The sequence below is a fragment of the Denticeps clupeoides genome, chromosome 3 (assembly GCF_900700375.1).
Source record: "Denticeps clupeoides chromosome 3, fDenClu1.1, whole genome shotgun sequence".
Classification (NCBI taxonomy): Eukaryota; Metazoa; Chordata; class Actinopteri; order Clupeiformes; family Denticipitidae; genus Denticeps; species Denticeps clupeoides.
The window spans coordinates 17,546,458-17,573,421 of record NC_041709.1 but is presented as its reverse complement, the minus strand read 5'-3'; the positions used below and the strand labels follow the sequence as shown (position 1 = coordinate 17,573,421).

Here is a 26,964-nt window from a genome sequence, read left to right as displayed (position 1 = left end):
GGGTCACGCACCCCAGCTCGTCTGTTAAAAAAAAAAAAAACAGAATGGCACTGTGGGGAATCAAACTTTGTCAAATATCGACCCTTTAGTTACTTCCCATTTATTGCATGTGTATCCCCACAGGCCAACATTTCCTGTTCCACGGCTTGAGCTTTGAAGTTGCTCCAGTTGAATACGTGATTGTGTATCTTGTGTATCGGCTGAAGAGAAGATGGCAGGGCTGGCTTTGTCATGAACATTCCTCCTCCTTCCTCTTTTAAACGTTCTGTTTGTCTTTCAAGCGGTAGGCTTCTTGATAGGAAATGAGGGTCCAAAGGATCTCAACACACGGCATGCATGGCATGAGAAGCATCGAGTACATTTCAGGTAAATGAAGAAAAGCAAGCTGGGCCCCATCTGTGAGGATTTGGTAAAAAGGGAAGTGACCTCAGCTCAAGACAGAGACTTCGTAGTCTCTGCTTTATTTCATTGCGCCGCGTTCCTCTCTCCAAGTGCTTTCCTGCACGGTCCGTGTGTTGGGCCCTGCCTGATCAGCCGCCCCCCCACTTTGATAAGAGAAGTAGAGCAGAGGGGCGGCGGCAGACGTCAGAGAGGGAGGGAGTGGGGCGTCATTGAATGCAGAGCTGCGCTCGCTCTTGTTTTTCCTAGCATTGTCATTTCCTTTGCAGCTGGCCTGGGTTGAAAGGGATAGGACAACACCGCAGAGTGGGTTTGGAAATCCAAACATTTGTACAGCATGTGCCGAGGTTTTCCCATCTGCAGCATCCAGCCCTCTCCCACCAGAGCATTTTGCCATCGGGAGGGCCGCATTTGTCGCATTTGTCAGTCGTCTAGCCCGCGGTGGGCATGTTGTATTTATTTATTTAGCACGGTTAGTTACCAGTTCATTTGTTTTATGTGTAGTACAGACTACACAAAGTTGTCAGATCACTGTACGGTACAGATATTGCAATAAATGACTGACGGGTCATAAGGGTTCATACTACATGAATGACAGGCACTAAAACAGAGAGGGAGTAGTTTATAATTATTTTTTGTCAGTTTAAGTTAATTATTTTCTTAATGTTCGACCAGCCATGTTATGGGTTACCTCATCTTGGCTCGTTGACGGAGTTGTGTTTGCACGCTTGGTCATCGTGCCCCTCAGTTCTGCATGTTCCTCCTCCCCCACCATTTTTTGTGGGACCAGCAGCCGCCCTGCTTTTGATCGCTCCGGCTCGTTTTACACATCTGGCAGGTAAAGTGCAGAGCTACGGAGTCATTAAAATTCCGGAGCAACATATGGAAGGCTGTTTATTTTTCTGTGTGTGGGAGGAGCCTGCTGGGACGTTGCACTCCGCTCCACTGTACAGAAAGTGAGATAAGAGGTCTGGAAAGGATGTGGGGGGGTGGGGTGAAAAGATGCGTAAAACTGACTGACTGGACGTGAGAGAACGTTACAGATGCCAATCAATGGCTTAAGAAAGGGTTAGCAATCTAGATGCTTTTCTCTGCTTTGTTAAAGTTTGCCTTAAGGTTCACTTTTCCCCATTATTCTATGTGTGTGTATATAACCCTGTTGTACACACTAACTTAAGCATTTGTGGAGGCAGTCAGAGACATAACCTTAACCCCTAACCCTGATTCTGCAGAGAATTCCCAACTGCATAAGTAATGCCGGTTGTGCAATGAAGTCTTCCAGGTTTCCCATTGATTTTTTTCTCTTCTCACTCCCTCTCCTCCATTATCATTAGAACTTGTGCAGAAATCTTGCACAATGTGATCATCACCAGAGGCTCTTTAAAATGACCCGGGTTTCCGGTTTCTCAGGGGTTTCACTTTTACAGGAAATCTGGTGAATTTAAGAAGTGGTTGACTTGTGTACCTCATTTTTTTTTATTTAATATATTGGCCCTTGGTCATCATTTACTAGAATCATATGGCCCAGGTGTGATGTCAGGGGAAGAGGTTTGTTAGTGGGTTTTGTCCATACGTACGTTTATGTCTACATGCATTTTCAGTGGCCAGTCGAGCTATTGATTTAACAGCAGTCCAGTCCAGTCTGCCTCACTCACAAAGAATCTCCAGCTTTCCTTTTCCATCTCTTTTTGCTCTACCTTTCCTGCTTCAACCAGTCTGTCTGGGTTTTTGGTTTCTCTGTCTCCTTTTTTTCTCTCCCATTCTCATTTTCTGAATCCTTCTATATGTCTTAATTATTGTTGCTCAACAACAGTTGCTCAATTTTATCAAACCTCTGGGGTCTGGCTTATTGTCTTGTCTTGTCAATATATTAATAGCAGCTAATATATTGTGTAATAACTACTAACTAACTGTTGCAGTGTTATTTTTTTTAAAGGAAACTGTAGTGTGTGTGTGTGTGTGTGTGTGTGTAAATGTCCAAGTATTTTTAGAGTAGTGCTCTGGTTACAGCACTGAACACATGGAACCAAGGCCACACCGAACGTCATTAACTCTCTATTGTCTTATGGGTCAAGGGTGGGTTGCTTGGGGGAGGCTAGACTTGAACATCTGAGAAGAACTAATTCTGAACCTTAAACTTTCAACCTGGGCACACCAGTGAGAGGAAATATTGAGACTTAACACTTGGGTGTGTTCGCTGTTCAACACAAAAGGCTAACAACAACAGAGATTGTCTGCCTTTAATGCTTGAGGGCAAACCTTTAATCTGTGGACTGTCAAAGTAATGCTCTTATTATTAATTGTACTTTGGGATATATATATCTCCTAGGAAGGTTTGGAAGGTGTCACTCTGTAAAGAATAAAATACCATTTTAAAACTACACTTCTATTTCTATAGTAGACATTTCCATGTTGTATTTGTTGTATTTCAACACCAACACACCTTCTTAATCATAATGCACTGCTGATTATATAATCAGATCAACCAAATCTCACCAAAAAAGGAGAACCACTGATGTGGATTTAACCATGAATTAAAGCATTATTATAAATATTATGATCATTATGATGATGATGATTATTATTATATAATGTAATTGTCTGTGTTAATTTTTGTAGTAAGTTGTTTAGCATTATTTTAATGAATGAATGATTCACTGGAATTGATTAAAATATGATCAGTAGTTTGTTGAACAAAACAGTGAACATATTTTACAGTTACTATCCCATCAATTGAGAAATAAAGAGTGAAAATGTCTTCTAGTCTCTTTTCCAGTGCTGTAGATATATAATTTGTAACGCATTTTCCCAATTGTTTATATACATTAGCATATTACATGGATATGATAATGTAGCAGAACTATAAATGTACAAATATCAGAAATGAAAAGGTGCAAATAAATAGACAAACCCTATCAGTGCTGTTTTATATAAGGAAGCACCACTAGGTGGCACGGCCTGATTGTGTAAATCATGGCCGACAGCTATGTCGCCCCCTTTTGGTCCTCCATACCTATTATGTAATGTAAGGGCAACTGACTAAATATGACATTACACCCTTTTGAATGTAATGACTGGATCAAAAGATGATATATCTATACTTGTAATAAATAACGCCATTGCCATTTGTGCTTGGCGGATGAAATTTTTGACTTTGATCTGCTTGATGAAAATGAATTGTAACAATGGTTAATAATGCTTATTTCCACATATCCCCCTCCCTCCCTCTGGCTCAGTGGGATGTTTCTAGTGGACAGGACACTCCTGGTCCAGTGCCCTTGTCTCCACAGTGGGACTCTGTTTCCTGACAGGAAGTCCCTGCTCCTTTCTCTGCCATTCATCATTGCACAGAGATCCGGCTGTAGCCCAACAATGGTCATTTTGCAGCTTTCCAGCTCTGGCTTTTCACAAGAGCTGACAAAAGTCAGCAGTGTCCCTCTCTCTTCTTCCTCTCTTTCTGTCTCCGTCTCTACACTCTCCCACTCGCACACACTCCCTCTCCCTCCTCTGGGTCGCTGGCCTTTATCTTTTTGCCCCCCTCCTGGTGGTTCTGTGGAGCTGGTTCAGATGCACGTGTGACCCTCTGGAACCTACCACCATGGGGCTCTGTGGGGTGTTCCGGCCAGTTCTGGCTTGTCAGCCTCCCCTGCACGTCCACCACTCCATATATCTGATGGATACAGGGTTTTAAAGACTTAAACGTGTATGTACTTATTCACTGAAACATTCACTGTAGATGTATTGGTCATGAATGTCACAATTATGGACATCTGCTAGTAACAACATCAACAACAACATATTTCTTATATAGCCCATAATCACATACAGTATGTCTCAATGGGCTTTTGACAATTGATCCTAGGAGGGTGCATTTATTAATGTTTGGGTACAGTTGGAAGTCACCCATCCTTTCCCATTGTTCCTCATATAGTTTCCTGTGTTGAGTGCTGCCTTGAAGGCAGAGGAGTATTTAAGGAACCCTAGAAGTAGGCACTCTTTTCACAAGCCTAGCCAAACTTTAGTAGTTTTTGTACCAGGCACAGTTGGTAGGTGGTCCTCTGCAAAAAAAGTTATCACAAATGGTTTCTGTACTTGTGTACTACACAAATGGTTTCTGTACATAACTATGGGTATGACAAACAGTGATACATTCAGAATATGCTATCCAGAATCCATTTATTTATTGTACTTAGTTTCTCTGAATTTACAGTATTCCTATATAATTACTGTCTTTGACAGCATATTGATATTATATCATATTGTTGGACTTGCTGTGATCACAATAATCACACTAATAGCTCAGTAATAAATTGTAAATAATATGCCTTGTTTAATATATTTAATAGATTTGTAAAACTAAGTTGACTAAATAGATATAATACAAGCATGAAAAGTGTGGTGGTTTGCTAAAATGCTATATAGCATTACTGTGTTTAGCAATAGAGAAAAACACTGATTGGTCTGGGAAATTTTTCATTCAAGTTGAGCCAGTGCAGTCTAGGGCTGTAATCAGGCCTGGTCAGGTGATTTGATTAATTGATTAATCATCTGACAACAGTAACAGAGAATTGTAAATCAAATGAAAATTTTTATTGAAGAATTTATTCTGGTCTCCTCGTCCGGTTCTGGGTGACTTCCCTCTGGGGTGCTTGTGTCTCCTCTGGGAGCTCAGCGGTGTGGTGGCGGCTGTGACAGTTATGTAATTTTTTGGAGCGCGAGGTGAGGAGGGTGGGAGTTTGTTTGTGGTGTCCAGTGTACTTTGTAGGCTTTGGTTGTTGCTGTATTGCATCTGGAGGGTTCCTGTTGACAGCTTGCAAAATGTGGTTTCCTTACATACTGCCTGGTTTATTTTTACATGTTGAACAGGTCGCCATGATGACAATTGCTTGGTCTGTCATGTTTGCAATTTCACTCTGCCTGAAATGCCAGGCAGTAATTCAAAGTACCCAGCTGCACAGCGCCATCTACAGGACTGGAGGTTGTAGTTGCATGCTGACTTGCACCTCTGCCAGCCAACTAAAGACAACACTTGACAGCACCCCACGGGGGACTAAATTTGTATACAAAAATATTGATATATGGTGTCCCTGTATCAATACAATATCATCATGTAAAACACCCCTAATAATACCCGACCTCACCTCATTTGCAGCTCTACTTTAATCTATCAGCACAAGTTTTGTTTAGGCATGCACTGATCTGACTCGTGTATTTGATATCAATCAAATAATGATTCAAAACATTTACAATTACGGCATTTGGCAGAAGCCCTTATCCAGAGCGACTTACAACGTGCTTAAGTTACCATCGAACTATTATCAAAATATTGTATCGGGTAATCCAAATAAATAACAGTGTGTCTAGAAACCGATCAATTTGGTTAAACTGTAAATTATTAAAAATGTTATATGTGTGTGTGGAACAGGGCAGAGATAATTATAATACATTATAATTTTTTTATGCCGGCCTTGGTAGCGTGTTTTTAACAGCGTTTTACTACTAAGCAGCATAAAAAGCGGCATTTTAGAGTTTCTGAATGCCTTTTTCTTAAAGTTTCTTGTTGTGAACCTAGAAATAATTGGATGGATGGCTTGCCATATCAAACCAACGTGGAGGAGAGGTTTATTATTGCAGTGATTATAAGTTGATTATAGCGATTTAAGGGTGGTACCATGCCTACTTAATGCATTTAGGTGAGCAGTCAGAGCAACAGGTCACATTTTTTTTTTGCTGATGCTTTGTGTTGGTTCTAATTTGTAATTGGTTCTTGATTGTATGTTTTGTTTATGCAAACAATTACATTTTTGATTAATCATGTTTCTTTGCTCCAGTTTGTGATATGGATTTTTATCGTTTGCATTTTAATTTCTCACATTTGTTGCACTTTTCTATTGTTGGAATCCTGTTAATTTTGGACATGTAACCAAAAATATTGTGTATAATATTGTTTGTTTAATAAGTGTATTCTGTACATAATTTTGTTTAATTGTTTTCTTGTCTTCTAAATACAGAAAACAGTATTTAAGCGAATATTTAGGCCTCATGTTCTTTAAACGTAACAGATTAACAGTCTCCTCCCCTCAATGTTTTCCCATTCCGTCTTATCCCTATTTACCAGGGTTTGGGAATGGCACCAATGAACGAACGTCACATTACAGTCCAGTGACTGGGTTGGTCTCCTCTCAAAATAAGACAGTTTATCTATTAAATACTGGGTCAGTACTCTGGATCGGCTGTTATATAAACCCAATTGGTATTGGCATCAGAACTGCATCCGGGCATGCCTAGTTTTGTTCATATAATTTTTCATTTCATATATGTTCATGTCCACTACTCAAAGTCAGCCTGAATTGAAACTGTAATGGATGATTTGTCAACTCTCTTACATACAACACTTTGCTACAAACCAGCTTCCCGAACTATTTATTTATGCCCTCATTTTCCTCCTGAACTTTTTCTCTCACTTTTATTCTGTCACACTTGTTATCAAAAAAAAAAACCTCCTGAGGAAAATATAACACGTTGGCTTATTGTCCCTGAAGCTGGGAATGGCCTCTTCCCTCACCCCAGCCCCATTCTATAAATGAGCCTTTCACGAGGAACTAGTAGACTGGGATCATGTCACGGAGCAGGGTGTCACTTTGAAATTAATTTTTCATCTCAAAAGCACACTCAAGCTACTGTTTGCAAAAGCATTAAATCCAGCCTGAGTGGACATGAAAGGGACATGTGGTATCTTGCACATGTTATGCGATTGCAGAAGGGACCAAACCTCTAATGTTTCCATCGCTGCATTATTTACAACACACACACAATGAAAGTAAAAAAATAAAAATTAATTATGCCATGCTCAGCATGCATAAAAGCAAGAGTCTTATTTAATGTTGTTGAAATTAGCCACCCTTTTCCTTGACAGCAGATTTGCACACCCTTGGTTTCCTCTGAGTTGGCTTCCGTTTCATGAGGTACCCTGCAGGACACGTTTACCTCCGTTCTCACATATGCCGAGTCCATCTCATTTGTTCATCAGGTCACACTTGCAGTGGTTGGCCTAGTGGGTTAGGAAATGGACCCATAATCTGAAGGTTCGAATCCCAAACCACCAAAGTGAGGTGCCACTGTTTCTACTGGGCTTGAACACCAACAAGATAAAAGTGAAATTTTGCTTTGCTTTAGTATAACATTTCCTGTAAGCTTTTCCTGTGAGCGTTGCTGTCAGTAAATGTACAATTATGGACAAAGTCAACAAATGATGGGCAAAATTTGACTTTATTGCTGAAGAGTTACCATGCCTGTAAGAATTGTTTTGCGTGTTTGGCAGCAGTGTGAAGGCTTGACAACTGTTGGCAAATGCTTGTTGTTTTTTCGGTGCCTTTTGATATCACACGGTGTAATGTATGTTACAGTGAGGCCTGCGAGTGTGAAACGAACCATATGTGGGGAAAATGAAGGACCCTCCCATGGTGCACGCAGTCCCAGGGAGTGGAGAGGCTTCATTGCGCAATACGTGTTTGTTATGGGTTGCCATGGAAATTGACAAAAGTGAACTGACCACAGGGTGTGTGGTAAACTTGTGCACATTGTAAGAAAGAGGGACTTTATATGCATGTGTATATGCCTCTGTTTTGCATTTTGACAGAATTCTATCACAATTGCAGCTATTATCTCAGCTAATAATGACATGGACCTCCAATTTTATTTTTCTCAATGAAGCAGTTATAGAATATACAGACCTTTGTCTTTCCTCCTGCCACACAATGGAAGAATGAATGAAGTTATTTGACAGGCTTGGCTTTTTTATTGTTATCAAATGACAGTCATAATGTTTGTTGCCCTTAGAGACATTTCTCTATATTCTGGTAATGGTGCTTCATGCTTAAAGTCCAGGCTTCCCAACTTGTGACATTAATGTAGATTGTTTATATATAATTAAATTATTAGTATTTCATTGTATTTTTGTCATAGATATTTTTAATCACTTTTCAATCATATTGTCACCTATCCATTACTTTAGGGCTCTAGGCAGGTGCTGTCTATATAAAAACATTTGGATTCACCACACTGTTTAGAACAGCTTAATTTTGTTTGTGCAAGGTGGTGGATGTCTACGGACACATTCCAGGAAGGATTGTTTTGATTGGGATCTGAGCAATTGGTGGGGGAGCAGGTCAACTCCTTAAACCTTTTGAATGAAGAGGTGCAAATAAAAGGTTGCATGGTCAGTAATGCTCTGCAATTTAGGTAATATTCACATGAATGATAAGACCTATTTGTCTTATTTCATAAATGCATCCTGATGCCATTGTAATGGGTTCTTGGTTTAGAAGTTATGTTGAAATAAGAATTTGGATGTACAGTATCTAGACCTGACAGAATCTTGCATACCTGCATAATGTCACCCTTTAGTCTCATTTGTTTGAAGTTCACTTCAGCTAACCTTGGCTCTTAAGTCAAGCCTGTGTTGCAGGCAAGGTAACCAAGCCCGGACTCAGTATATAATGTAAGGTCTTTCAAGATAATATATAATATGTTAGCATTGCAAACCTTGATTTAAACTCTGGATAAGGGTGTCTGATAAATGCTGTAAATGTAAATGTAAATTGCAAGCCTGAGTCTGTCTGCTTCCCATTGTTGGTATGCATTGTTAGACCAGAAAAGTGAAAACAAAAAGACACAAATAACATGTACACATATGCTGCCTAATTTATATATGTTGTTAGCTTTGATTGTCATCTCCTGGTCATCTCTTTGCAGACCTACTTAAAAAAGTAATAAAAACATAGGGTTCATTTGGAACCCAAACTGGAAGCAGCCCATCTAATACCGTTTCAACATCACCTCTAAAGCTCAGCATATCTGATATGGGTCTGGCAATTGAAAACTATACAACTATACTTAAATGTAGATCAAATTTGCTAAAAAAAAATTAAAAAAAGAAAACTTTAAATCACCAGACCACAAAATTGCCCCTGCTAAAAACTGTCCAGACCTTTTGAAGTCATATTCTGCCGTGCAGCTCACTTTCAAAAATACAGAGGGACAAGTTAGCTGCCTAATCACATGAGATATAATTCACCATGTTATATTTAAAACATCATTAATACAAGGAGGATTTTGTGCTTTATGGGAACAGCCAACAAACATCTAAAACCACGAGGCAACATTGTGACCAGTTGTGGGCAAAAGTCTTATGAGACCAACTTACCATGCTTTATCAGATCTTCAACAACTGACATCATAATATTTAAACAAAAATGTGAATTTTTGTGTGAGGTTATCTTTTTTTCTTGGGAGGGCCAGGCAGGAGCACAAACTGTAGAAAGGTGGCACACTATAATGCTATGTGACTTGATCAGAGCATATACATGCAATTAAGCCCTAGATACTGATTATTGGTAACAGGAAAATCCTCAACTTAATAATTGCAACAGTTGCAATAAAGTATAAAGTATATAGGAGTATAAATATAAAATACAGATATTTTATGATCTCAACTAATGGAAGTTGATCACTTAGTGTAAATATTGACTCTTGTGAGATATGAATGCAGTCAAGAAGGCCAATAGGATGCTGAATAACATCTGTGCCAAGGTTAGCTGAAGTGAACTTCAAACAAATGAGACTAAAGGGTGACATTATGCAGGTATGCAAGATTCTGTCAGGTCTAGATACTGTACATCCAAATTCATGCTCGTCAGGTCCCGCCATCACTAAAGGCTTAAAGGAAGATATTCATCTAGACTCTTCTCGTCTTGGCCCCTCGGTGGTGGAATGAACTTCCCCTTGAGGTCAGAACAGCTCAGTCACTGAGTATTTTCAAACGGCAGCTCAAGACCTTCCTCTTTAGAGAATATTTAGATTAACTTGTCACGTTCTTATTGTCTAACTTATGTACAGAATCTACAACAAGAGTGAATAAAAAGATTGTATTAATCGTTGGGGGCCCTAATGAACCAGAACTGATCACTTCATCAATGGTATCATGAAAGCACGTTGTAAGTCGTCTTACAAATGCCTTAAATGTAAATGTAAATCTAAGTGGGATTTGAACCTGGGTCTTCTGATTCAAAAGCAAGTGTGCAGTAATTCTGCGCAATTCTAAGAAGCAACACTAAACAAATTAGTCACAGACTTCCTGGAAATCCAAATACTAAATATTACACATTCTCATTAACAGCTAGAACCAGAAGTGTTTTCATCCTGAGAGCAGTGAGGAATTATGAGGAATTAACGTGGGGATTAGTGAATGTGATTCATTATCAGATGTGACACACCACAGCACAGCGGCCAGTGCACACAGTAAAATGTAGTCTTGGCATTTAACCCATCCCCCGAGGGAGCAGTTGGCAGCCATGAAAGGCGTCCGGGGAGCTTTGTGTGGGGACGGTGCTTTGCTCAGTGGCACCATGGCAGTCCTGGATTTGAACCGGTAAACTTCCGATTACGGGTCCCCTTCCTTACCTGCTATACTACCACTGATATTTAAATTCGGGGACTTTTTAATGTCAGCTGGGGCAAACTTGTTCAGCTTTGCAGTTTTGTTGTTCATGGAGTTAAAGGCCGTCTGAAGTAGGTTTGTTTAAACCAAACTTAACCTTTGGCCTTTAACATATGGTCTCTTCACAGAAGTTCTCATTCTAGTAACTTCTGCTATACTTATTTGTAAGGTGGTGTGCTGATATTTTTCTTGCAGTTTTAATGATTTGTGAGTAGTCAAAAGTCTATGGGTATATCAGACATGGTCTAACCATTTTGATATGACTTGATTAGAGCCTCAGTGGTTGCAGAAGATTTTTGTATTAATTAGTAGTGAATGGTCAGTCAGGGGGAATATTCCCATTGCTTGGAATACTAGGGACTTTAAACAGTCAAAATGAAAGTGAATGATAGACAGTAGTGTAACTACATGCACAAGAACAAAGTAAATCCACAAACTCAAGGTGTCATTGTTTTTACTGTTTGTCATCCTGGAAATGTTGTGTGATGGCATGTACAACAGTGCCTTGTTTTGTTTCACCCTGGTTTAAATTAGAAACAGATTTAATGGTTTGACAAAAGTTTAATGGTTTTAAACGCAAATGCATAGGCTCAGGAAAAATTCTTACTATCATTTTATTGCAAGTGGTTTATTCATTTAACATCTGGTTTCTGAATGGCATTCTATTTATTGCCATAATTTGTTTGCCTGAAACACATTTCCAAATGCTTTAATATGTCCATACAGACTTTTGTTTGGCCTCAGCATTGACGTTACAGTACAGTGTTGGAGTACACCCTTTTTATACAAGATAAAGCCTCCTTTAATGTCTCCCTCAAAGGGCCCCACAGCTTGCTTGGTCAAAAAAGGTCACTTGTTTTGGGTTAGACTACAGTTGGCAGAAGATCAAGTTTCATTCCTACCTTCTGCTGTTTGTGTGTGTATTTTTATGTGGCGGGGCAGCACACATATCTGTCATCTAAAGAAACAGACAGGCAGCTGAAAAGTGGCCCAAATTTAGGGCTGCAGCTAAGGACTATTTAGATAGTCGAATAGTCACCTGTAATCCATTAGTCATGAACTAGTCAGATTATAGATTGTAAATATATAAATGACTTCTATTTAGCCACCAGCTTTTACATTTGCACAAGGTTATTTACATTTTATGGCAAATAATGACAAAGCTATTTCACTCAAAAACATATTTTAATAAATATTTGCCAAGGACAGGCACATTAGCAGCAGGAAATTGGACAAAAAAATAAGGCTGCAGTGTTGTTGGACGTATGACAATAATCGTATTCACACCATAATTTTACCCTCTGTACGGTCAATAATTCCACAAATACCATAATGTACGATCATTTTACCCCTTCATTTCATTAGCATGACACGGTACAGATCTTTGTTTTCATCTCGCAGACATTCTTGGCTGGTTTATGTGCAGTTGTCTCATGTGCCTTTACAGCCACATGATGTAACACTTAGTTCTCAAACGCGAGATCATTTAATATAGATCACTGATGACACACAAACTACAGATCCCAAAATGCAGTGCTTCAGTTACCTTGCTGGACGTGATCTTATATGTTTTTACAAACATTCTGTGGGTAAAAGTTGCATTATACACTATAATATGTACAGTTGTAGCCCAAAGTTTTTAAAATCTCAATGTTTTCATCCCTGAGCCATTATCACATTGGCTTAATGGCAAGGTGTGCCATCATGCTGAAAAAGGCATTGTTCTTCACCAAACTGCTCTTGAATGGTTGGGAGAAGTTTCTGTTGGAGGAAGATTTGGTACCATTCTTGGCTGTGTTCTAAGGCAAAATTGTGAGTGCGCCCACTCCCTTGGATGAGAAGCAGCTCCACACATGGGTGTCAGGATGCTTTACTGTTGGCATGAGACAGGACTGATGGTAGTGCTCACCTTTTATTCTCCAGACAATAACTTTACCCCAGACCTCAGCAGTCCAATCCTGGTACTTTTTGCAGAATATCAGTCTGTCCTTGAACCTTCTCTTGGAGAGAAGTGGCTTCTTTACTGCCCGTATTGACACCAGGCCATCCTCCAAAATTCTTGGCCTCGCTCTGCGTGAGATGCACTCACACCTGCCTGCTGCCATTCCTGAGCAAGTTCTACACTGGTGGCACCCCGATCCTGCAGCTGAGTCATCTTTAGGAGACTTTCTTGGGCAGCCTGAAACCTTCTTCACAACACTTGAACCTCTCTCCTTGATGATTGAAGCTCTCTCCTGATCAGCATGTGTTTCCTTGCAAGTAATTATTGTTAACAGAGGAAGAACAATGATTTCAAGCTTCACCCTCCTTTTAAAGCATCAAATCTGCTATTCAACTCAACCGGCATGACAGAATGATCTCCAGCCTTGTGCTCACCAACACATTACATTTTTACATTACATTACATTTTACATTTACAGCATTTATCAGACACCCTTATCCAGAGGGACTTACAATCAGTAGTTACAGGGACAGTCCCCCCTGGAGCAACTTACGGTTAAGTGTCTTGCTCAGGGACACAATGGTAGTAAGTGGGATTTGAACCTGGCTCTTCTGGTTCATTACCCACTAGGTTACTAACACCCTTTTAACACTCTCACTTGTGTTAATGAGAGGGTCACTAAAATGACCTTAAATGCAGTGGAAGTGTTGTTTTGAGGGATTAAGTTCATTTTCATGGCAAAAATGGACTTTGCAATTAATTTGCTCACTGTTCATAAAATTCTGGAGTATATACAAATTGGCGTAATAAAAACAGAAGCAGCAAACTTTGTGAAAACCAGTATTTCTGTCATTCTCCAAACTTTTGGCCACGACTGTACGATTTATGATGATATGTGTTGTTGGAGCAGATTTGCTGAGCAACATCATAATGGAAAATCCGCGTCAAAAAAATTAATTGATACTGCAAATTAGTATTGATTTCGATATCACTTAGCACTGGTACTTAAATGGCAGTTCTGCATATGCCGTTCACGGAAATCGCCGGCACACTACAACAATTCATAACAGGCATTGCAGCAGGCAGCCCCTCCCCCGACCAAATGTTTACGTGAGAGACACCAAGCTTTCTAAAAATGTAAAAAGCAAGAGCACTGTCTGGAAGTATTTCTATATGAACCAGATGAACGGGGAGAACCCCAAATGATGTGGACAAGCGCGATTGCAAGAAGTGCTTGGTTTTATTCTGCTGTGTATTTTCTAGCCTTGTTCGATTGCCGTTTTCTTGATGCGGTTTAATGCCAGTCTGTAGTTTTGTGTATTTACCTGTGGGGGTAATAATTACTCTCTCCAGAGTGTTTAAAAGTGGGTCATCTTGGTTTGTTTTTTTCATTGAAAACATGGATCCCTGTTGTTTCTTACATTTCCTACATTATTGTTTCAAAAACCCTTCTGATACAGCACCAAAGGGTTCGGTCATGGGACATATTAAGGATGTCAATTGAACACCATGTAAAAACAATTGCTACGTTTTCCGACAAAACACTGGAGCTGAACGCCTGTGTGGAAGCTTTGATTTGCTTCAATAAGCAGTAAAATGTCCTGTGTTCAGTCTGCCTCATGAACGCCTGGTTTAGATGTCTGTGCGAACGAGGCCTTACTGAGAAAGTTCCCATGTGTTGGCATCCCGTTTGTGTCTGTAAGCCACAGCCTCCAAGGAGACCCTCAACTCCCAGTGCAATGTGGCTAATGGGGCTTTATACTAACATTATTACATGAAGGGCAAAAGTGTTTTAATCTAAAGCAAGCAGGAAGCAAATCAATGCTTATTGCACCTGCTAATTAGAGTTGCCAGATCATGCTATTATATTTAATTTAGACGTACAGTATTTATCGGACGCCCTTATCCAGAGCGACTTATAATCAGTAGTGACAGGGCCAAGTCCCCCTGGAGTGTCTTGCTCCGGGACACAATGGTAGTAAGCGGGATTTGAACCTGGGTCTTCTGGTTTATAGGTGAGCGTGTTACCCACTGGGCTACTGCCACCATATTATACTCTTTTCTTATATGCTAATTGACTTAAACACAAAAAGAAAGCTAAAAATGTTTAAAGTAGGTCACGTTTATTTTTAGCTGTCAGACACAAGCAAACAGGCAGTTGTATTTCAAAACGGCCCGACTGCTGTGATGGAGAGAAGTCCCTTCTAATCAACATATCTGGCAACATTCCTGCTTCTGCCGGGCGTCCGCCGTGGGCCGGGCTTGTCCCGTCACGTGGTGCGCGGCTCCTCTCCATGGAAACACTCGAATGAATCTCGCGCTCCCTCTCTCGCTGGCCCCGCCCCTTACGTACTCACTAACGTACTCCGCATCACAGCTGTTGAAACCTCTCGGTGCGTCGAGCGGGGACGATCCGAGCGGAGCGGCGCGGCGCGGCGGGAACGACCGCGATTAACTGGGCTGTTCGGCGCGGACGAGGCGGCTCATGAAACGCGGAGACGGATAAAGCAGGTCCGTGCTGTTTGGTTTTTTTTTTCCCCAGCGTGCCGTTGCTGTTGTGGCCACGCTAGATGCGGGGTGTTTGGCGCCAACAGCGGACGGCGGCGTGCTTTTGTTATGCCCTCGCGTGTCCGACCGAGAAGCGCCGAACTTCGTCGGAAAGTGAGCAGGACGGGGCGCCTTTTGTTGGGGGGAAAAGGGCAGCGCGCGGCGTTCCCTCCCCCGGGATCGGACCGGACTGTTTACTTTTGCTGTGAGCGGCGCACTTTCTTCCTTTTTTACTTTTTTCATTCGCTGAGATTCTGCAGCTGAGCTTGAAACTCGACCTGAGACCCCGTGGTCGCTATTAATAGTGGCCGTGAGCTAAAAGATAGCAGGACGGGAGCCGCTTCGAGGTGGGGGAGAAAGAGTGTGGAGCCCGGCCTGACAGGGAGGTGGAGGGAGATGGGAATTCTTTTCTTTTTTGACTACAGCTGGAGAGCAGCAAAATAATGGTGGCCTTGTGAGCATCAGTGTGGAGGCTCCAAGAGATGAGGCTGTGGTCATTCCCAGCAGACGTCCTGGGGCTTGCTGCTTTCTCTCTCGCCGTCCACAGAAAGTCCACATGCGGCCCTTTTTAAATTTAAATCTGGCTTTCGAATTGATCAAGCCCTTTTGCGAAGACCCTCCATGTCTGGAAACGGCAGCTGTTGTATGTCCAGGACACGGATTTATTTTTGTTGTTGAGTGGACTAGCTGTGCGTTTGCATTTATTTTAATGCTGTTTATTCCAAATGATATGCTATCCGATTGCACTATATGGCCCTCTGCCCTGGCCATGCGTGTTACGCGCCACCAGATGAAAGGAAAGAGTCATGTGGCCCCCGAGTTTTTGGCTTCGATCGCGTGTTGCCATTCCCTGGATGCATTTGATGATATTATCTACGGGATCTCTCAGTACCAGGAACCATGTGTGCAAAGTTTTTTATTACGGTGGTTTTTATTACGTTTCTTTACATTTTGTGAAGAGGTTGTTTGCCCGAGCAGTGAAAATGAATTGTACCGGTATTAGGACCTCTTCTAGCCCGTTAAGGTCTTTTTGAAATTTGTCAGCATCTACATATAAAGTTGATAATGGCTTATGAATTAGTAAAAATTCTAAGTATTCACTTGTATATGGCGTTAAAAAAAGTATAAAACCAAACATTATATGATTTAGTGTTGCTTCCGACAAAAGATTACACCAGTTTTAGACATGTTGTGTACTCATTTCCTTGTTAAGCAGTGTTGTCACATGTCATTGCCCTGATGCCCTGAGTAGACCCAGCGAAGGGACCAGTTCCGGGTGTTAGTGGATGGTGAGAATGCCCTCCCTGTCTCATGTATTTACAGCATTTATCTGACTCCCTTACCCAGAGCGACTTACAATCAGTAGTTACAGGGACAGCCCCCCCCCCGGAGCAACTTAGGGTTAAGTGACTTGCTCAGGGACACAATGGTAGTAAGTGGGATTTGAACCTGGGTCTTCTGGTTCAAAGGCGAGTGTGTTACCCACTAGGCTACTACCACCCATTTTAATTTGTCTAATGAGCAGGCCTCCATGTATCACATGTGACAATCACTTCACTTTAAATGTATAGGTGATGCACATGGCACCCCCTTCCTGTCTGACCTCATCTAAAACCATCTGCTTCCTATTGTTGTCCCCGCGCGGGGCTCGGGGCTCTTGATAGTTAGTGTGGGCCGACGTTGACTGTATGCCTCCGTCTGCCCAGGTGAAGTGTTGAGACCCAGCTGAGAGGGCAGCGCCAGGCCGGGAGCTGAACGTGATGAGCGCCAAGGCCGGCCAGCAGGTGGTGACCACCCCGCCCACCGCGGGCCACAAGGAGCGCTACTTCGACCGCATCGACCCAAATGACCCAGAGTACCTGCGCACGCGCAACATGTCCCCCGACCTGCGGCAGGACTTCAACATGATGGAGCAGAAGAAGAGGGTGACCCAGATCCTGGAGAGCCCGGTGAGTTTTATTTCCTGCGCTTCCAGGCTTTTCACAAAACTGAAAAAGTTGGTGCTTGCTTTTCGACAGAAGTCTGAAGGAAACATTTGTGACTAAGAATGGATTTTTTTGTGGGTTTTTTGTTGTTTTACTTCACCCATTAACACACATTCATTACTTGCTTTTCCATCTTGGCAAGAGATTCAGGTTGTGTAATATTCCCCTCCCCTAGATGACACAAATTTCACCACCTTTTCAGGTTTCATATTCTTAGTCTTATCCATCTAGTTATCTGCTTACCTGTCTGGTTATTTCCTCAAGATTTATCGAGTCTGAAATGGCTCATGAGCGTGGCTGTGTAGAAATGACTCTCAAATGACTGGGCATAAAAAGAATCCGAATCTGTACCGTTGTCTCCGCCGCTGCAGGTGTGGACCTTTCTAGGCTGTCGACAAATAATATTTTGAATTACTCAAAAGTGAGGTTGTATACAACATATATAATTTATTACAGAGATTACAGTTATAAGGTTGTAATAACAAAACCCTTAACTTAACTCCTGTTCTCAACTCGTATGTGTGAGGGATCATTTGGAAACACTGCCTGCTTTGTCTGTGGTGTTACCTGAGTAGCAGGAAGTTTTTCAGGATCCACGCAAAACAGATGCAAACGCCAACGCAGGCGCTGCGGATGGAACCATGGGTTCAGATTTTACCATGTTGTAGAAGCGGCAGCGGCCGTACTAGTAGCAAGGAAAGTCGCCCTGGTCTCCAAAGTAAATATCTGCCCCTTTTGGGGAGAGTCTGCCGTGCTTGTTGGGGGGCCACCAGATTCTTCCTGATGCAGTTTGCGGAAGTGAAGACCCTTTCCGCCCATGCTCCTTCATCAACTTTTTTTAATTTCTGCTTTTTGCCCTTCAGTGCTTTGAAAGAGAAACGCCCTTCCTGAGGTCAGAGTTGGGGCAGATGTTGCAAATCGCTACAGAAGCCATAGGTGCTCCCCCAACCCTACTTCCTTATACGGCGCCAGTTACCACACCCTTGTGTTACACTCTCGTGTTTCCTGACCCCAGTTTTTAAGTGATTAGGAATGATCACAACAGGAAGTAGCACTAGTGTCACTGATCAAGCGCTGCCCTGCATAGGCAGATAGTATTGTGGGAAGAGGCCAGATGTCGTGTGTGTGAACTTTTTATTTTATTGTATGCACAGGTCGTGGGTTGAAAATAGTGCGGATGTCCAAGTATTTCACCATTTAGCGATTACCAGCAGAGTGCATTGAATGACTGATGCCTGTATTCTAAATACACCTTAACCGTTGAATAAATCTACTTAAATGGTCTTTTTGTCTGTTTTCTCACAATTGTCTACTAGGCCGGCTGAACTGCACAGTTATCTGTCATCCATTGTTGTGGCATCTGTAGGATCGGGTTAATATTGAGTTTGGCAAAATGAAAGATTCCCCACTAACTATTATTGCACGAGGTTGTAGATAGTCAGTGGAGTAGCATATGATCGAAAGGTATGTTCACAGCGCACCGGTGCTTGTTACGGACGATATCTACCTACCCCAGACACCATTAACAAAATCCAACCACAAGCCGCGCTGTGCTGAACTGCTGCGTTAAACTGTCCACGCTCCAGGCCGCTTCTGAAATCCGCGTAGGGAGCTTTAATAAACAGTTTTCATTTGTTCAGTGTAATAAAGTTAGTAGTTAGTAGTGTTTTTTAGATTATGGGTTAATTCTAGGCGGGAGAAGACGGGCACCGAGACGCATTTCTGCCGTTCCGCCGCTGCATTCTCTTGGCGGCCTGCACCACCAGCTGTCTGCAGTGTCGAACCGGCCACATGGTCGGAATATCTCCACACCTCATAGCAGATGGGCTTTTTGAGTGGATACCTTTTACAGTGCATGTCTGTGACACCCATAGGGTGGGATTTCTCCGTTAGCAGGTTTAGATCGTGACCGACCAATGGAAAGCCATCAGGTGCCATCCTGTTTTGGGTGCTGTGTTCAGTAAATGACATGGTTGATTGACACAATTCTAATTGAGTCCAGTGTCTCGGGGGTGTGGTTGATCTGTGCTGTCCTGGTCGTGTGTGTGAAGAGTCACGGCCCGTGTTTTAAGTGTGGACTAAGCCTGTTAGTGCCTATTATAGCGGGGGGGTGTTTTCCCTCGTTGACTGACCGCAGATGTCCGGATGTTTGTGAAATCACAGCATTTTTACCTCCAGGGGTTAAACTCATCCCAGGCTGATTACCTTCCCTACCACAATGTGTGGCAATTCCATTTCTTTTCAGCCAGCGTTTTTCTCTGGGGGGTTGGATCTGGGGAAAATCATTCTGTTTAACACCCGCAACCAATTAAAGTATCAGAGTATAAGGCATCGCACGTATACCGTTTAGTTAATGCAAGAAGAGAACCGTGCACAAGGTGGCAAGTCCATAATTTATTTCCCTGTTTTAAATAAAGCCGTTTGTGAACATGACTGTAGTTTGATGTATAATTGCAACAGATCCAGTCTTTTTTTTCCATTCTCACTGTAGCTGGGTCAGATTTTCCCACACATGTTCCAACATTTGTTTAATATAACATTAATCTGTAAAGGCTACATTCTAATAGCTAATAAATAGTTCATCCATTACACTTAACTTGATACGCTGCAATTCCACACAAAAACAACAATCAAATGCGTCACCTGATAAAGTGTGTCACTAATAGCAGCATGTCCTCTGGTGTCTTGTTTTGATTGGATAATGACTGGGTTTGGCTGGGACCGTGTCCTGTGGGGAGTTTGTGGGGAGCCGCTCAGTGTTCATTGCCGCAGAATCATCCGCGATGCCCTCACCACTCCCACAGCGGGGGAAATAACATGCCGGGCACCAGTCGACTCCGCTCACCTCTTACGCCCGCTCCCTCGCCGGCACGGTGACATGATACCGAAGGGTAACCACGTGTATGCCAGGGCTGCGCATGTTGTTGCAGGAATGAAAGAAATCTGTGACAAATGACAAAAGAATGGCTGAAGTAATTTTCCCCCGGTGTTTACACGGTCCAGCCAAGCTTCAACAGACCTGTTTGTTGGGTGGGTGGGTGGGTTGAAGGAGACATGATGTAATGGGTTCATGTTAAGTATATTAAGATGTTTGTGATAGGACACCCTCTCCCCCACCCTGTATGTAGTTAAAAACATCAGGACTGCAGGACATTAATTTTATTGATAACTTCATAATTATGTTTATATGTATTAGCCTAAAGTTCCTTTCCTCTTTCTGGTAGTTTGTTCATGCATTTGAATCTATATAAAGCATGGATTGCACGTGCAGTACTGAGTGATGTGTAGGGTTAGTTGGTGGTAGGTGGTGGTGGTAGCCTAGTGGGTTTCCCCCAGTGTTTACACACGTGTGTCTATGAACCAGAAGACCCAGGTTGAAACCCCACTTACCATTGTGTCCCTGAGCAAGACACGTAACCCTAAGTTGCTCCAGGGGGGGGCTGTCCCTGTAACTACTGATTGTAAGTCGCTCTGGATAAGGGAGTCAGATAAATGCTGTAAATGCTGCTGAAGAAGATGACTCCTCGACAGCTGCAGGACGGTGTTTCAGACAGGAAGGCCAAAGTCCTCATTGCAGAGATAAAGTGGCAATGAAGTTCTGCATTTATTTGTCTTGTGAAGTTCATGGTAGGGTGCAAACCCACTTTTACCAGCCATATTGACCAGCACTTGTCATGCTTGCTTGCTTTTTTTTTTTTTTTTGGTCAGATGTTGTAATTAGCATCAATTGCATGTTTTATTTTCTGTAAAAGTCATTACAGGGCTTTTTTTCTGATAAAGGGTTTGACATCTGAGAGCACAGCATGTGTTTTCCTCAGCAGATTCTTTAAATCTCTCTCACACACGTCATATGGGGCAGACCTCCTGCAACATGTAATCATTTTCTCCATAACTCACATTCTCACCGCAGCGCCCACTCTTCCCGCCTCACCACTCCACGCACAGATCTGCACACACGTAACGTTGAAGTGCTCCTCGTAAAAACTCGCAGTTACCAGCTCAGACACTGTAATTTGGACTTGGCACACACCTTAGCGCTAAAGTTGGCTTTAACAAACAAAAACGGACTGTGTGGTTTGTTTTTGGGGAGAAGCTCTGTGACCTTTTTTTTTTTTTCTGCTTCAGCAGCAGTCTGAAGGGGAGAGATTACAGTTCCAAATAGTAGTTTGTAGTATTGTTACCATGGTTATGACCACTTAAGAGTGGAATTTCAAACTTTCATGTTTCTATATTGCACACTTTTTGATGTGTTAAGGGACTAGGAAGGTTTTGAGTCATAAGCAGGAAATGAAGGTGGCGGCCTTTCTCTCAGTACTGTAAACAGTTTGTTTACATGACATCACTGTCATCCCAACAGCGAAACTGGAAGATGGCAGGTAAATAAAAGGTCTCTCTAATCTCTTGCCTGATCTGAGATTACCTTTTGGAAGTAGGCACCTTGTCCAGGTTTCTGTCAGATGTGTCACTGCAGATTTGAGTTGGTTGGCGAGTGTAACTGGAGTGATACTGTAATTATACTCCAACGAGCCTGTCAGACCAGAGCCTGTTGCCTCTCAGCATTCATTCCAAAGCAAATTTAATTTTTAGCAAAATGCCCTTGAAAGGAAAAATCTGTAGAACTACAGTATGAAGTGCAAAGTAGTATTAGTGGTGTGGGTGATGTGCATCTAGAAAATTATGTCTGTGTGTGTGTGTGTGTGTATATATACATACACACACACACACACACACACAGTAATGTGAGAAAATTTGGACACCCCTTGAAAGCCTGTATATTTTAAAATATATTTGGACACATGGATATGGGCTCCAGAGGCAAATTCGCCAATCTTTGTGTTCTCTGGAAAATGCCAAATTTGCAGCACAGGGTTTGGCTGTAAGCACAACTTCCACGTCGGGCCCTCATACCACCCTCATGGAGTCTGTTTCTGACCATCTGAGCACATTTGTGACCTACTGGAGGTTGTATTGCAGGGCTCTGGCAGTGCTCTTCCTGTTCCTTTTACAAAGGCAGAGGTAGCGGTCCTGCTGCAGGGTTTTTGCCCTCCTACGGCCTCCTCCACGTCTCCTGATGGACTCCTGATGTTGCGTCTTCATGCTCTGGACAATACGCTGACAGACACAGTAAACCTTCTTGCTGTGCCATCCTGGATGAGCTGCACTACCTGAGCCACTTGTGTGGGTTGTAGACTCTGTCTCATGCTTCCACCAGAGTGAAAGCAGCACCTGCATTCAAAAGTGACCAAAACATCAGCCAGGAAGCATAGGAACTGAGAAGTGGTCTGTGGTCCCCACCTGCAGAACCACGCCTTTATTGGGGATGTCTTGCTAATTGCGGATGATTTCCATCTGTTATCTCTTCCATTTACACAACAGCATGTGAAATATTATGTTCCTAAGTGGACAGTTTGATTTCACAGAAGTGTGATTTACTTGGAGTTACATTGTGTTAAGTGTTCCTTTTGTTTTTTTTCACTCACATCACCAATCTGTCCCGCACATGTAGATTCCTTCTCTACAATATCAGATGGATCCAACCGTATCTGTCAACACAGGCCACCCAGATACTGGTTCATTCCTTGGTAATGATCTATACTATACAGGTCTATACTATACTATCTCTCTGTGTACTTCTATATAGTGAGATGACAATAAAGTGGACTTTGCCTTTGAATGCCATCTGACCTCTACAACTAATACAAAATGCGGCATTTGTGGTTTTCATTCTTCCCAAATTCTCCCACACCACCCCACTTCTACTCACCCTTCTCTGGTTCCCAGTAGCTGCCTGAACCAGATTCAAAATATTGATGCTGGCCTATAAAGGCAAATGTGGGGGTTCACCATTATACCTTGCTCTGCACCTCACATTCTCCGACCCTCCAGTACTGCTCGACTGGTCCCTCCACTGCTGAAGGTACGAGGAAGACACTCGTCTAGACTCTTTTGTCTGAATGAACTTTCCCTCGAGGTCAGAACAGCACAGTCACGGAGTATCTTGAAACGGTAGCTTAAGATTTTCCTCTTTAGAGAATACTTAGAATGACTTGTAACTTTCATATAGTCTGACTTAAGCAAGAAAAACTACAACTGAATGAATAAAATTGATTTGTATTCATGGTTTGAGTCCTAGTGAAGCAATACTGATTTATGACAAAAAATATAACCATTGATGAGACCTCATATATCACAGCAATCTCAAATATCATGAACCACATCTATTGTGATTTATTAATTGGTGCAATCCGAGCTGAATACTAAGTGGCATATATACTTGAATATAATTTCATGAGCATGTCCGGTGATTGTGAGATGTTTTTCTTAATGCTGTTCTCAACGTTTCCTAACAAATTGCTGCAAGCTGTTACACAATTTTTTTTTACAAAATCACCCATTTTATTACAGAGAGTTTTGCTGTGTATCATAACCTCTTTTTATATAATATTTCACTATTTATAGGCATGTTATGTACACAGATTGATTGCTTGCCCCTTTGCTGTGAATTTTGTGGTCCTATCCAGTTTCATTTTATCCAAACCAACATGTTATGGTGAATCGTTTGCTGACTGGCCTTAGTGGATCTCAAATTTTGTTTCTAGGCAATTCCTGGGCTGGCAAAAAGATCACCTTCTTGCACCAATGTCAACCATATGCATCATAGTCTGCTTATGCTGTTATCTCTTTCTGTCTGTCCCATTGTTGTTTTTTTTTTTTTTTATGGATCTGTTCCTAATGAATTCCCAATGCTGCTATAAAAGTTTCCACTCATTGGATTTGGTCACTCTGGAGCAACCTTTACTTCTCCACAGCCCTGTTCCATATTTCATACTTTCGGTTATGAAGAGACAACTTTTGTCACATATTTTGTGTATATTACATTACTGATCAATTAGCCTTTTCTAACCTAATATTTAAAGCAATAATGGAAGTGTAAAAGGACATAAGAAATGAAAAAACACTGATTATTTAACTGCTGTAATCAGCTGAGCAGCTAATTGTTGTGGTTTGCCTTTTTATATTTCATGTTTCACTATTATGTCACGTTTTTTTGTTCTGTTGTGTTTCCTTCCAGTGAGATGAGCTTTCTCTTGAACATTCATTTGTCACTCACTTACGGTAACCGCTTAATAGACAGTAGGGTCGTAGGTGGCGGAGCCCATGCTAGGACACTGGGCGCAGGGCAGGGACCCGCCCTGGGTGGGGCAGCAGCCCAATGCAACAATACATATCTAAGCCTATAACAGAGCGGCATCTCACCCAGAGAACATGGTGTCTGCTTTCAGGTGTTCTGCTGGCAGCCTTCTGCTCAGGGTCAGCTTTTCTTCAACTGGAACAGTGGCTCTTGTCAAGATAGCGGGAGGATAATGGATGGCTCCGAAATTCAAGATATTTTGGCACAAAACTTGCTTTATCCCACCAGAAAGCAGGGGTTAAGAATGCATCAGACTGAAACACGCTCCCAGCTTCACTAAAAGAGGTTAATCAGAACACAAGAAAGGTCAGAGGCGAAAAGATGTGGAATGAAGTGAAAAATTATTACTTCAATGTTTGCAGGTAAACATATCTGGCAAAAGCATCTGTAGGCCCAGTTGTTGTGTACAAGCTCCTGTAAGCTGGGTGGCAACAGGTGTGTGTGTGTGTGTGTGTGAGAGAGTCTGAAAACATACTAATCTGCTGATAAGCGGCGCTCTCCGGCCAGGATTAGTTTGTGCTCAGCGACGCCGTACCTCTTTGGCCTCTTTAACGCTCATCCGCATGTGCCAAGACTCTCATTTGTTTCCTTCTCTCTCGCCACCTCCCTCCCTCTCAGGCATTTAAAGATGAGCTGGAGGGCCTGATCCAAGAACAGATGAACAAAGGCAACAACCCCAGTGGTCTGCTGGCCCTGAGACAGATTGCAGACTTCTTCATGGCCAGCTCTGTGGCAGGCATCTCCACAGCTCCTTTAAGTAAGTATTGACCCCCCCCCACCCTATGGGGAACATCTAGGAACATCTGTTCCAGACAACTGAGCTTTTGAATGTTATCATTCTCTTCAATCGCCCCTCACACTCCCCCCGATCGCATGATTATTTCCACATCGAGAGTCTGCTTTCTATCCTCACCAGGAATGCAGAACTAATCTAGTCCCTTCAGTAAGGTCCTGAGTTACAGTATAGAGATCATCTCCTTTCCAGAAACCTTGCGTCACTCTGTTCTCACTGCAGTGTCTCTGATAAAGCATTTGAAAGCAGATATTTTAGTAGAATATTTAGCTTTTCTCCCTCCTTTGACCATTTTCATCATACAGTGGCTTGAAAAAGTATTCACACCCCTTGAACAAAATGTAAATTTTATTGGGATTATATGTAGTATTTAGGGACATACCCAGCTGTAATTGCAGTCCAGTGGTTCTAAAGCAGAAGGAGGTCTTGAGGGGTGAATACAAATATATGGCACAGTTTTTCATTTGTAAAATAATTTTAATTTATAATGTTTCTTTGTGTTGGTCTATCAGATCAAATAAAAGTACATTTTGGTTTGTGGCTGTAACTTTATCAAATGTCTGAAAGTTCCAACGGATATGACGACTGCACTTTTAATTTTTTTTTACTTATCCGAACACCCACAGCCCATAATTAGGGAAGCAACATGTCAGTAACGCGATGTCTCTGTGCCTTCTAACCGCCTGTCTGTATGTTACTATAGGCCTTGGGATGGTGACTCCTATTAACGACATGTTTGGGGTGGAGTCGTCGGGGCTTCTTAAAGGAGAGAAACAGGCAAGGTGTAAACTGGCCAGCCTCTACCGGATAGTGGACCTGTTCAGTTGGTCCCACTTTAACAGCTCCTACGTCACAGTGAGTTCATGCCCTCCGTACATCACGTCGCTGCAACACTGTCCCCATAAAAGACAAAAGATTGGTGTGACACTGTCATGTTCATGTAAAAGTCTGTGCTTTTAGTTAACAAGTTCATAATTTGTCAATTTATGCCCGTTTACTCTAATATTATTCATGCTGCCTCATTCATGGAAGAACAGGACACTAGCTTTTTAACTTTTTTTCCCCTATTCTCTCTCCCAGTATGAGACACACACACTTGTAGCCGAGAAGCGCTTTCCATGTGCTTTTCCTGTGTATATTTATATTCTGTGACTAGTTTTGGTATGGGTATTAAGACTTTATTTTGCTTCCCTTAAGGTTCGTGTCAGCAAAGAGCAAGACCACATTCTCATCTCCCCCAGAGGACTGTCCTTCGCTGAGGCCTCTGCGTCCAATCTGGTAAGCGCTGCCCTCCCCGAGGATTAAGCTGGTGCCTCAACTCTCACACTCGAACCTATTATTAGCCAGTTTAGATAGTACAAGATAGCTGCACGTCTGCGTGTGGCAACCGGATCAGCTATTACAAATTAGGGTTTCCACTTGTGCTTTTCTGTCACCACACAAAACCACATTATTTAAATGATTACTTATTAACGTCAAAGAAGAAAAAAAGTGTACCATTGTGTAATAAAAAAATGATTTAATGAATTAAAGTTTTTGCATATATGCATTTGGCAGGTGTGGCACTAAAGCACTTTAGCTTGAGAATTGTAAATAGCTTAATGTAGC

The 26,964-nt window shown here is 42.0% G+C and overlaps 1 protein-coding gene across 5 annotated transcripts in view; it reads left to right on the top strand.

Moving 5' to 3' along the window:
• add3a (adducin 3 (gamma) a) overlaps positions 1 to 26,964 on the top strand; it is a 62,304-nt gene that overhangs the window by 23,059 nt on the left and 12,281 nt on the right. For 2 of the 5 annotated variants that reach the window (XM_028972817.1, XM_028972815.1), the window contains exons 1-5: positions 15,186 to 15,350; positions 17,093 to 17,335; positions 25,182 to 25,320; positions 26,060 to 26,211; positions 26,554 to 26,634. In XM_028972817.1, the coding sequence (XP_028828650.1) occupies positions 17,147 to 17,335; positions 25,182 to 25,320; positions 26,060 to 26,211; positions 26,554 to 26,634 (561 nt within the window). In that variant the 5' untranslated portion in view covers positions 15,186 to 15,350; positions 17,093 to 17,146. Of the gene's footprint in view, positions 1 to 15,185; positions 15,351 to 17,092; positions 17,336 to 25,181; positions 25,321 to 26,059; positions 26,212 to 26,553; positions 26,635 to 26,964 lie in introns of those variants that run through there. The other 3 variants (XM_028972819.1, XM_028972818.1, XM_028972816.1) reach the window with 2 other exon arrangements.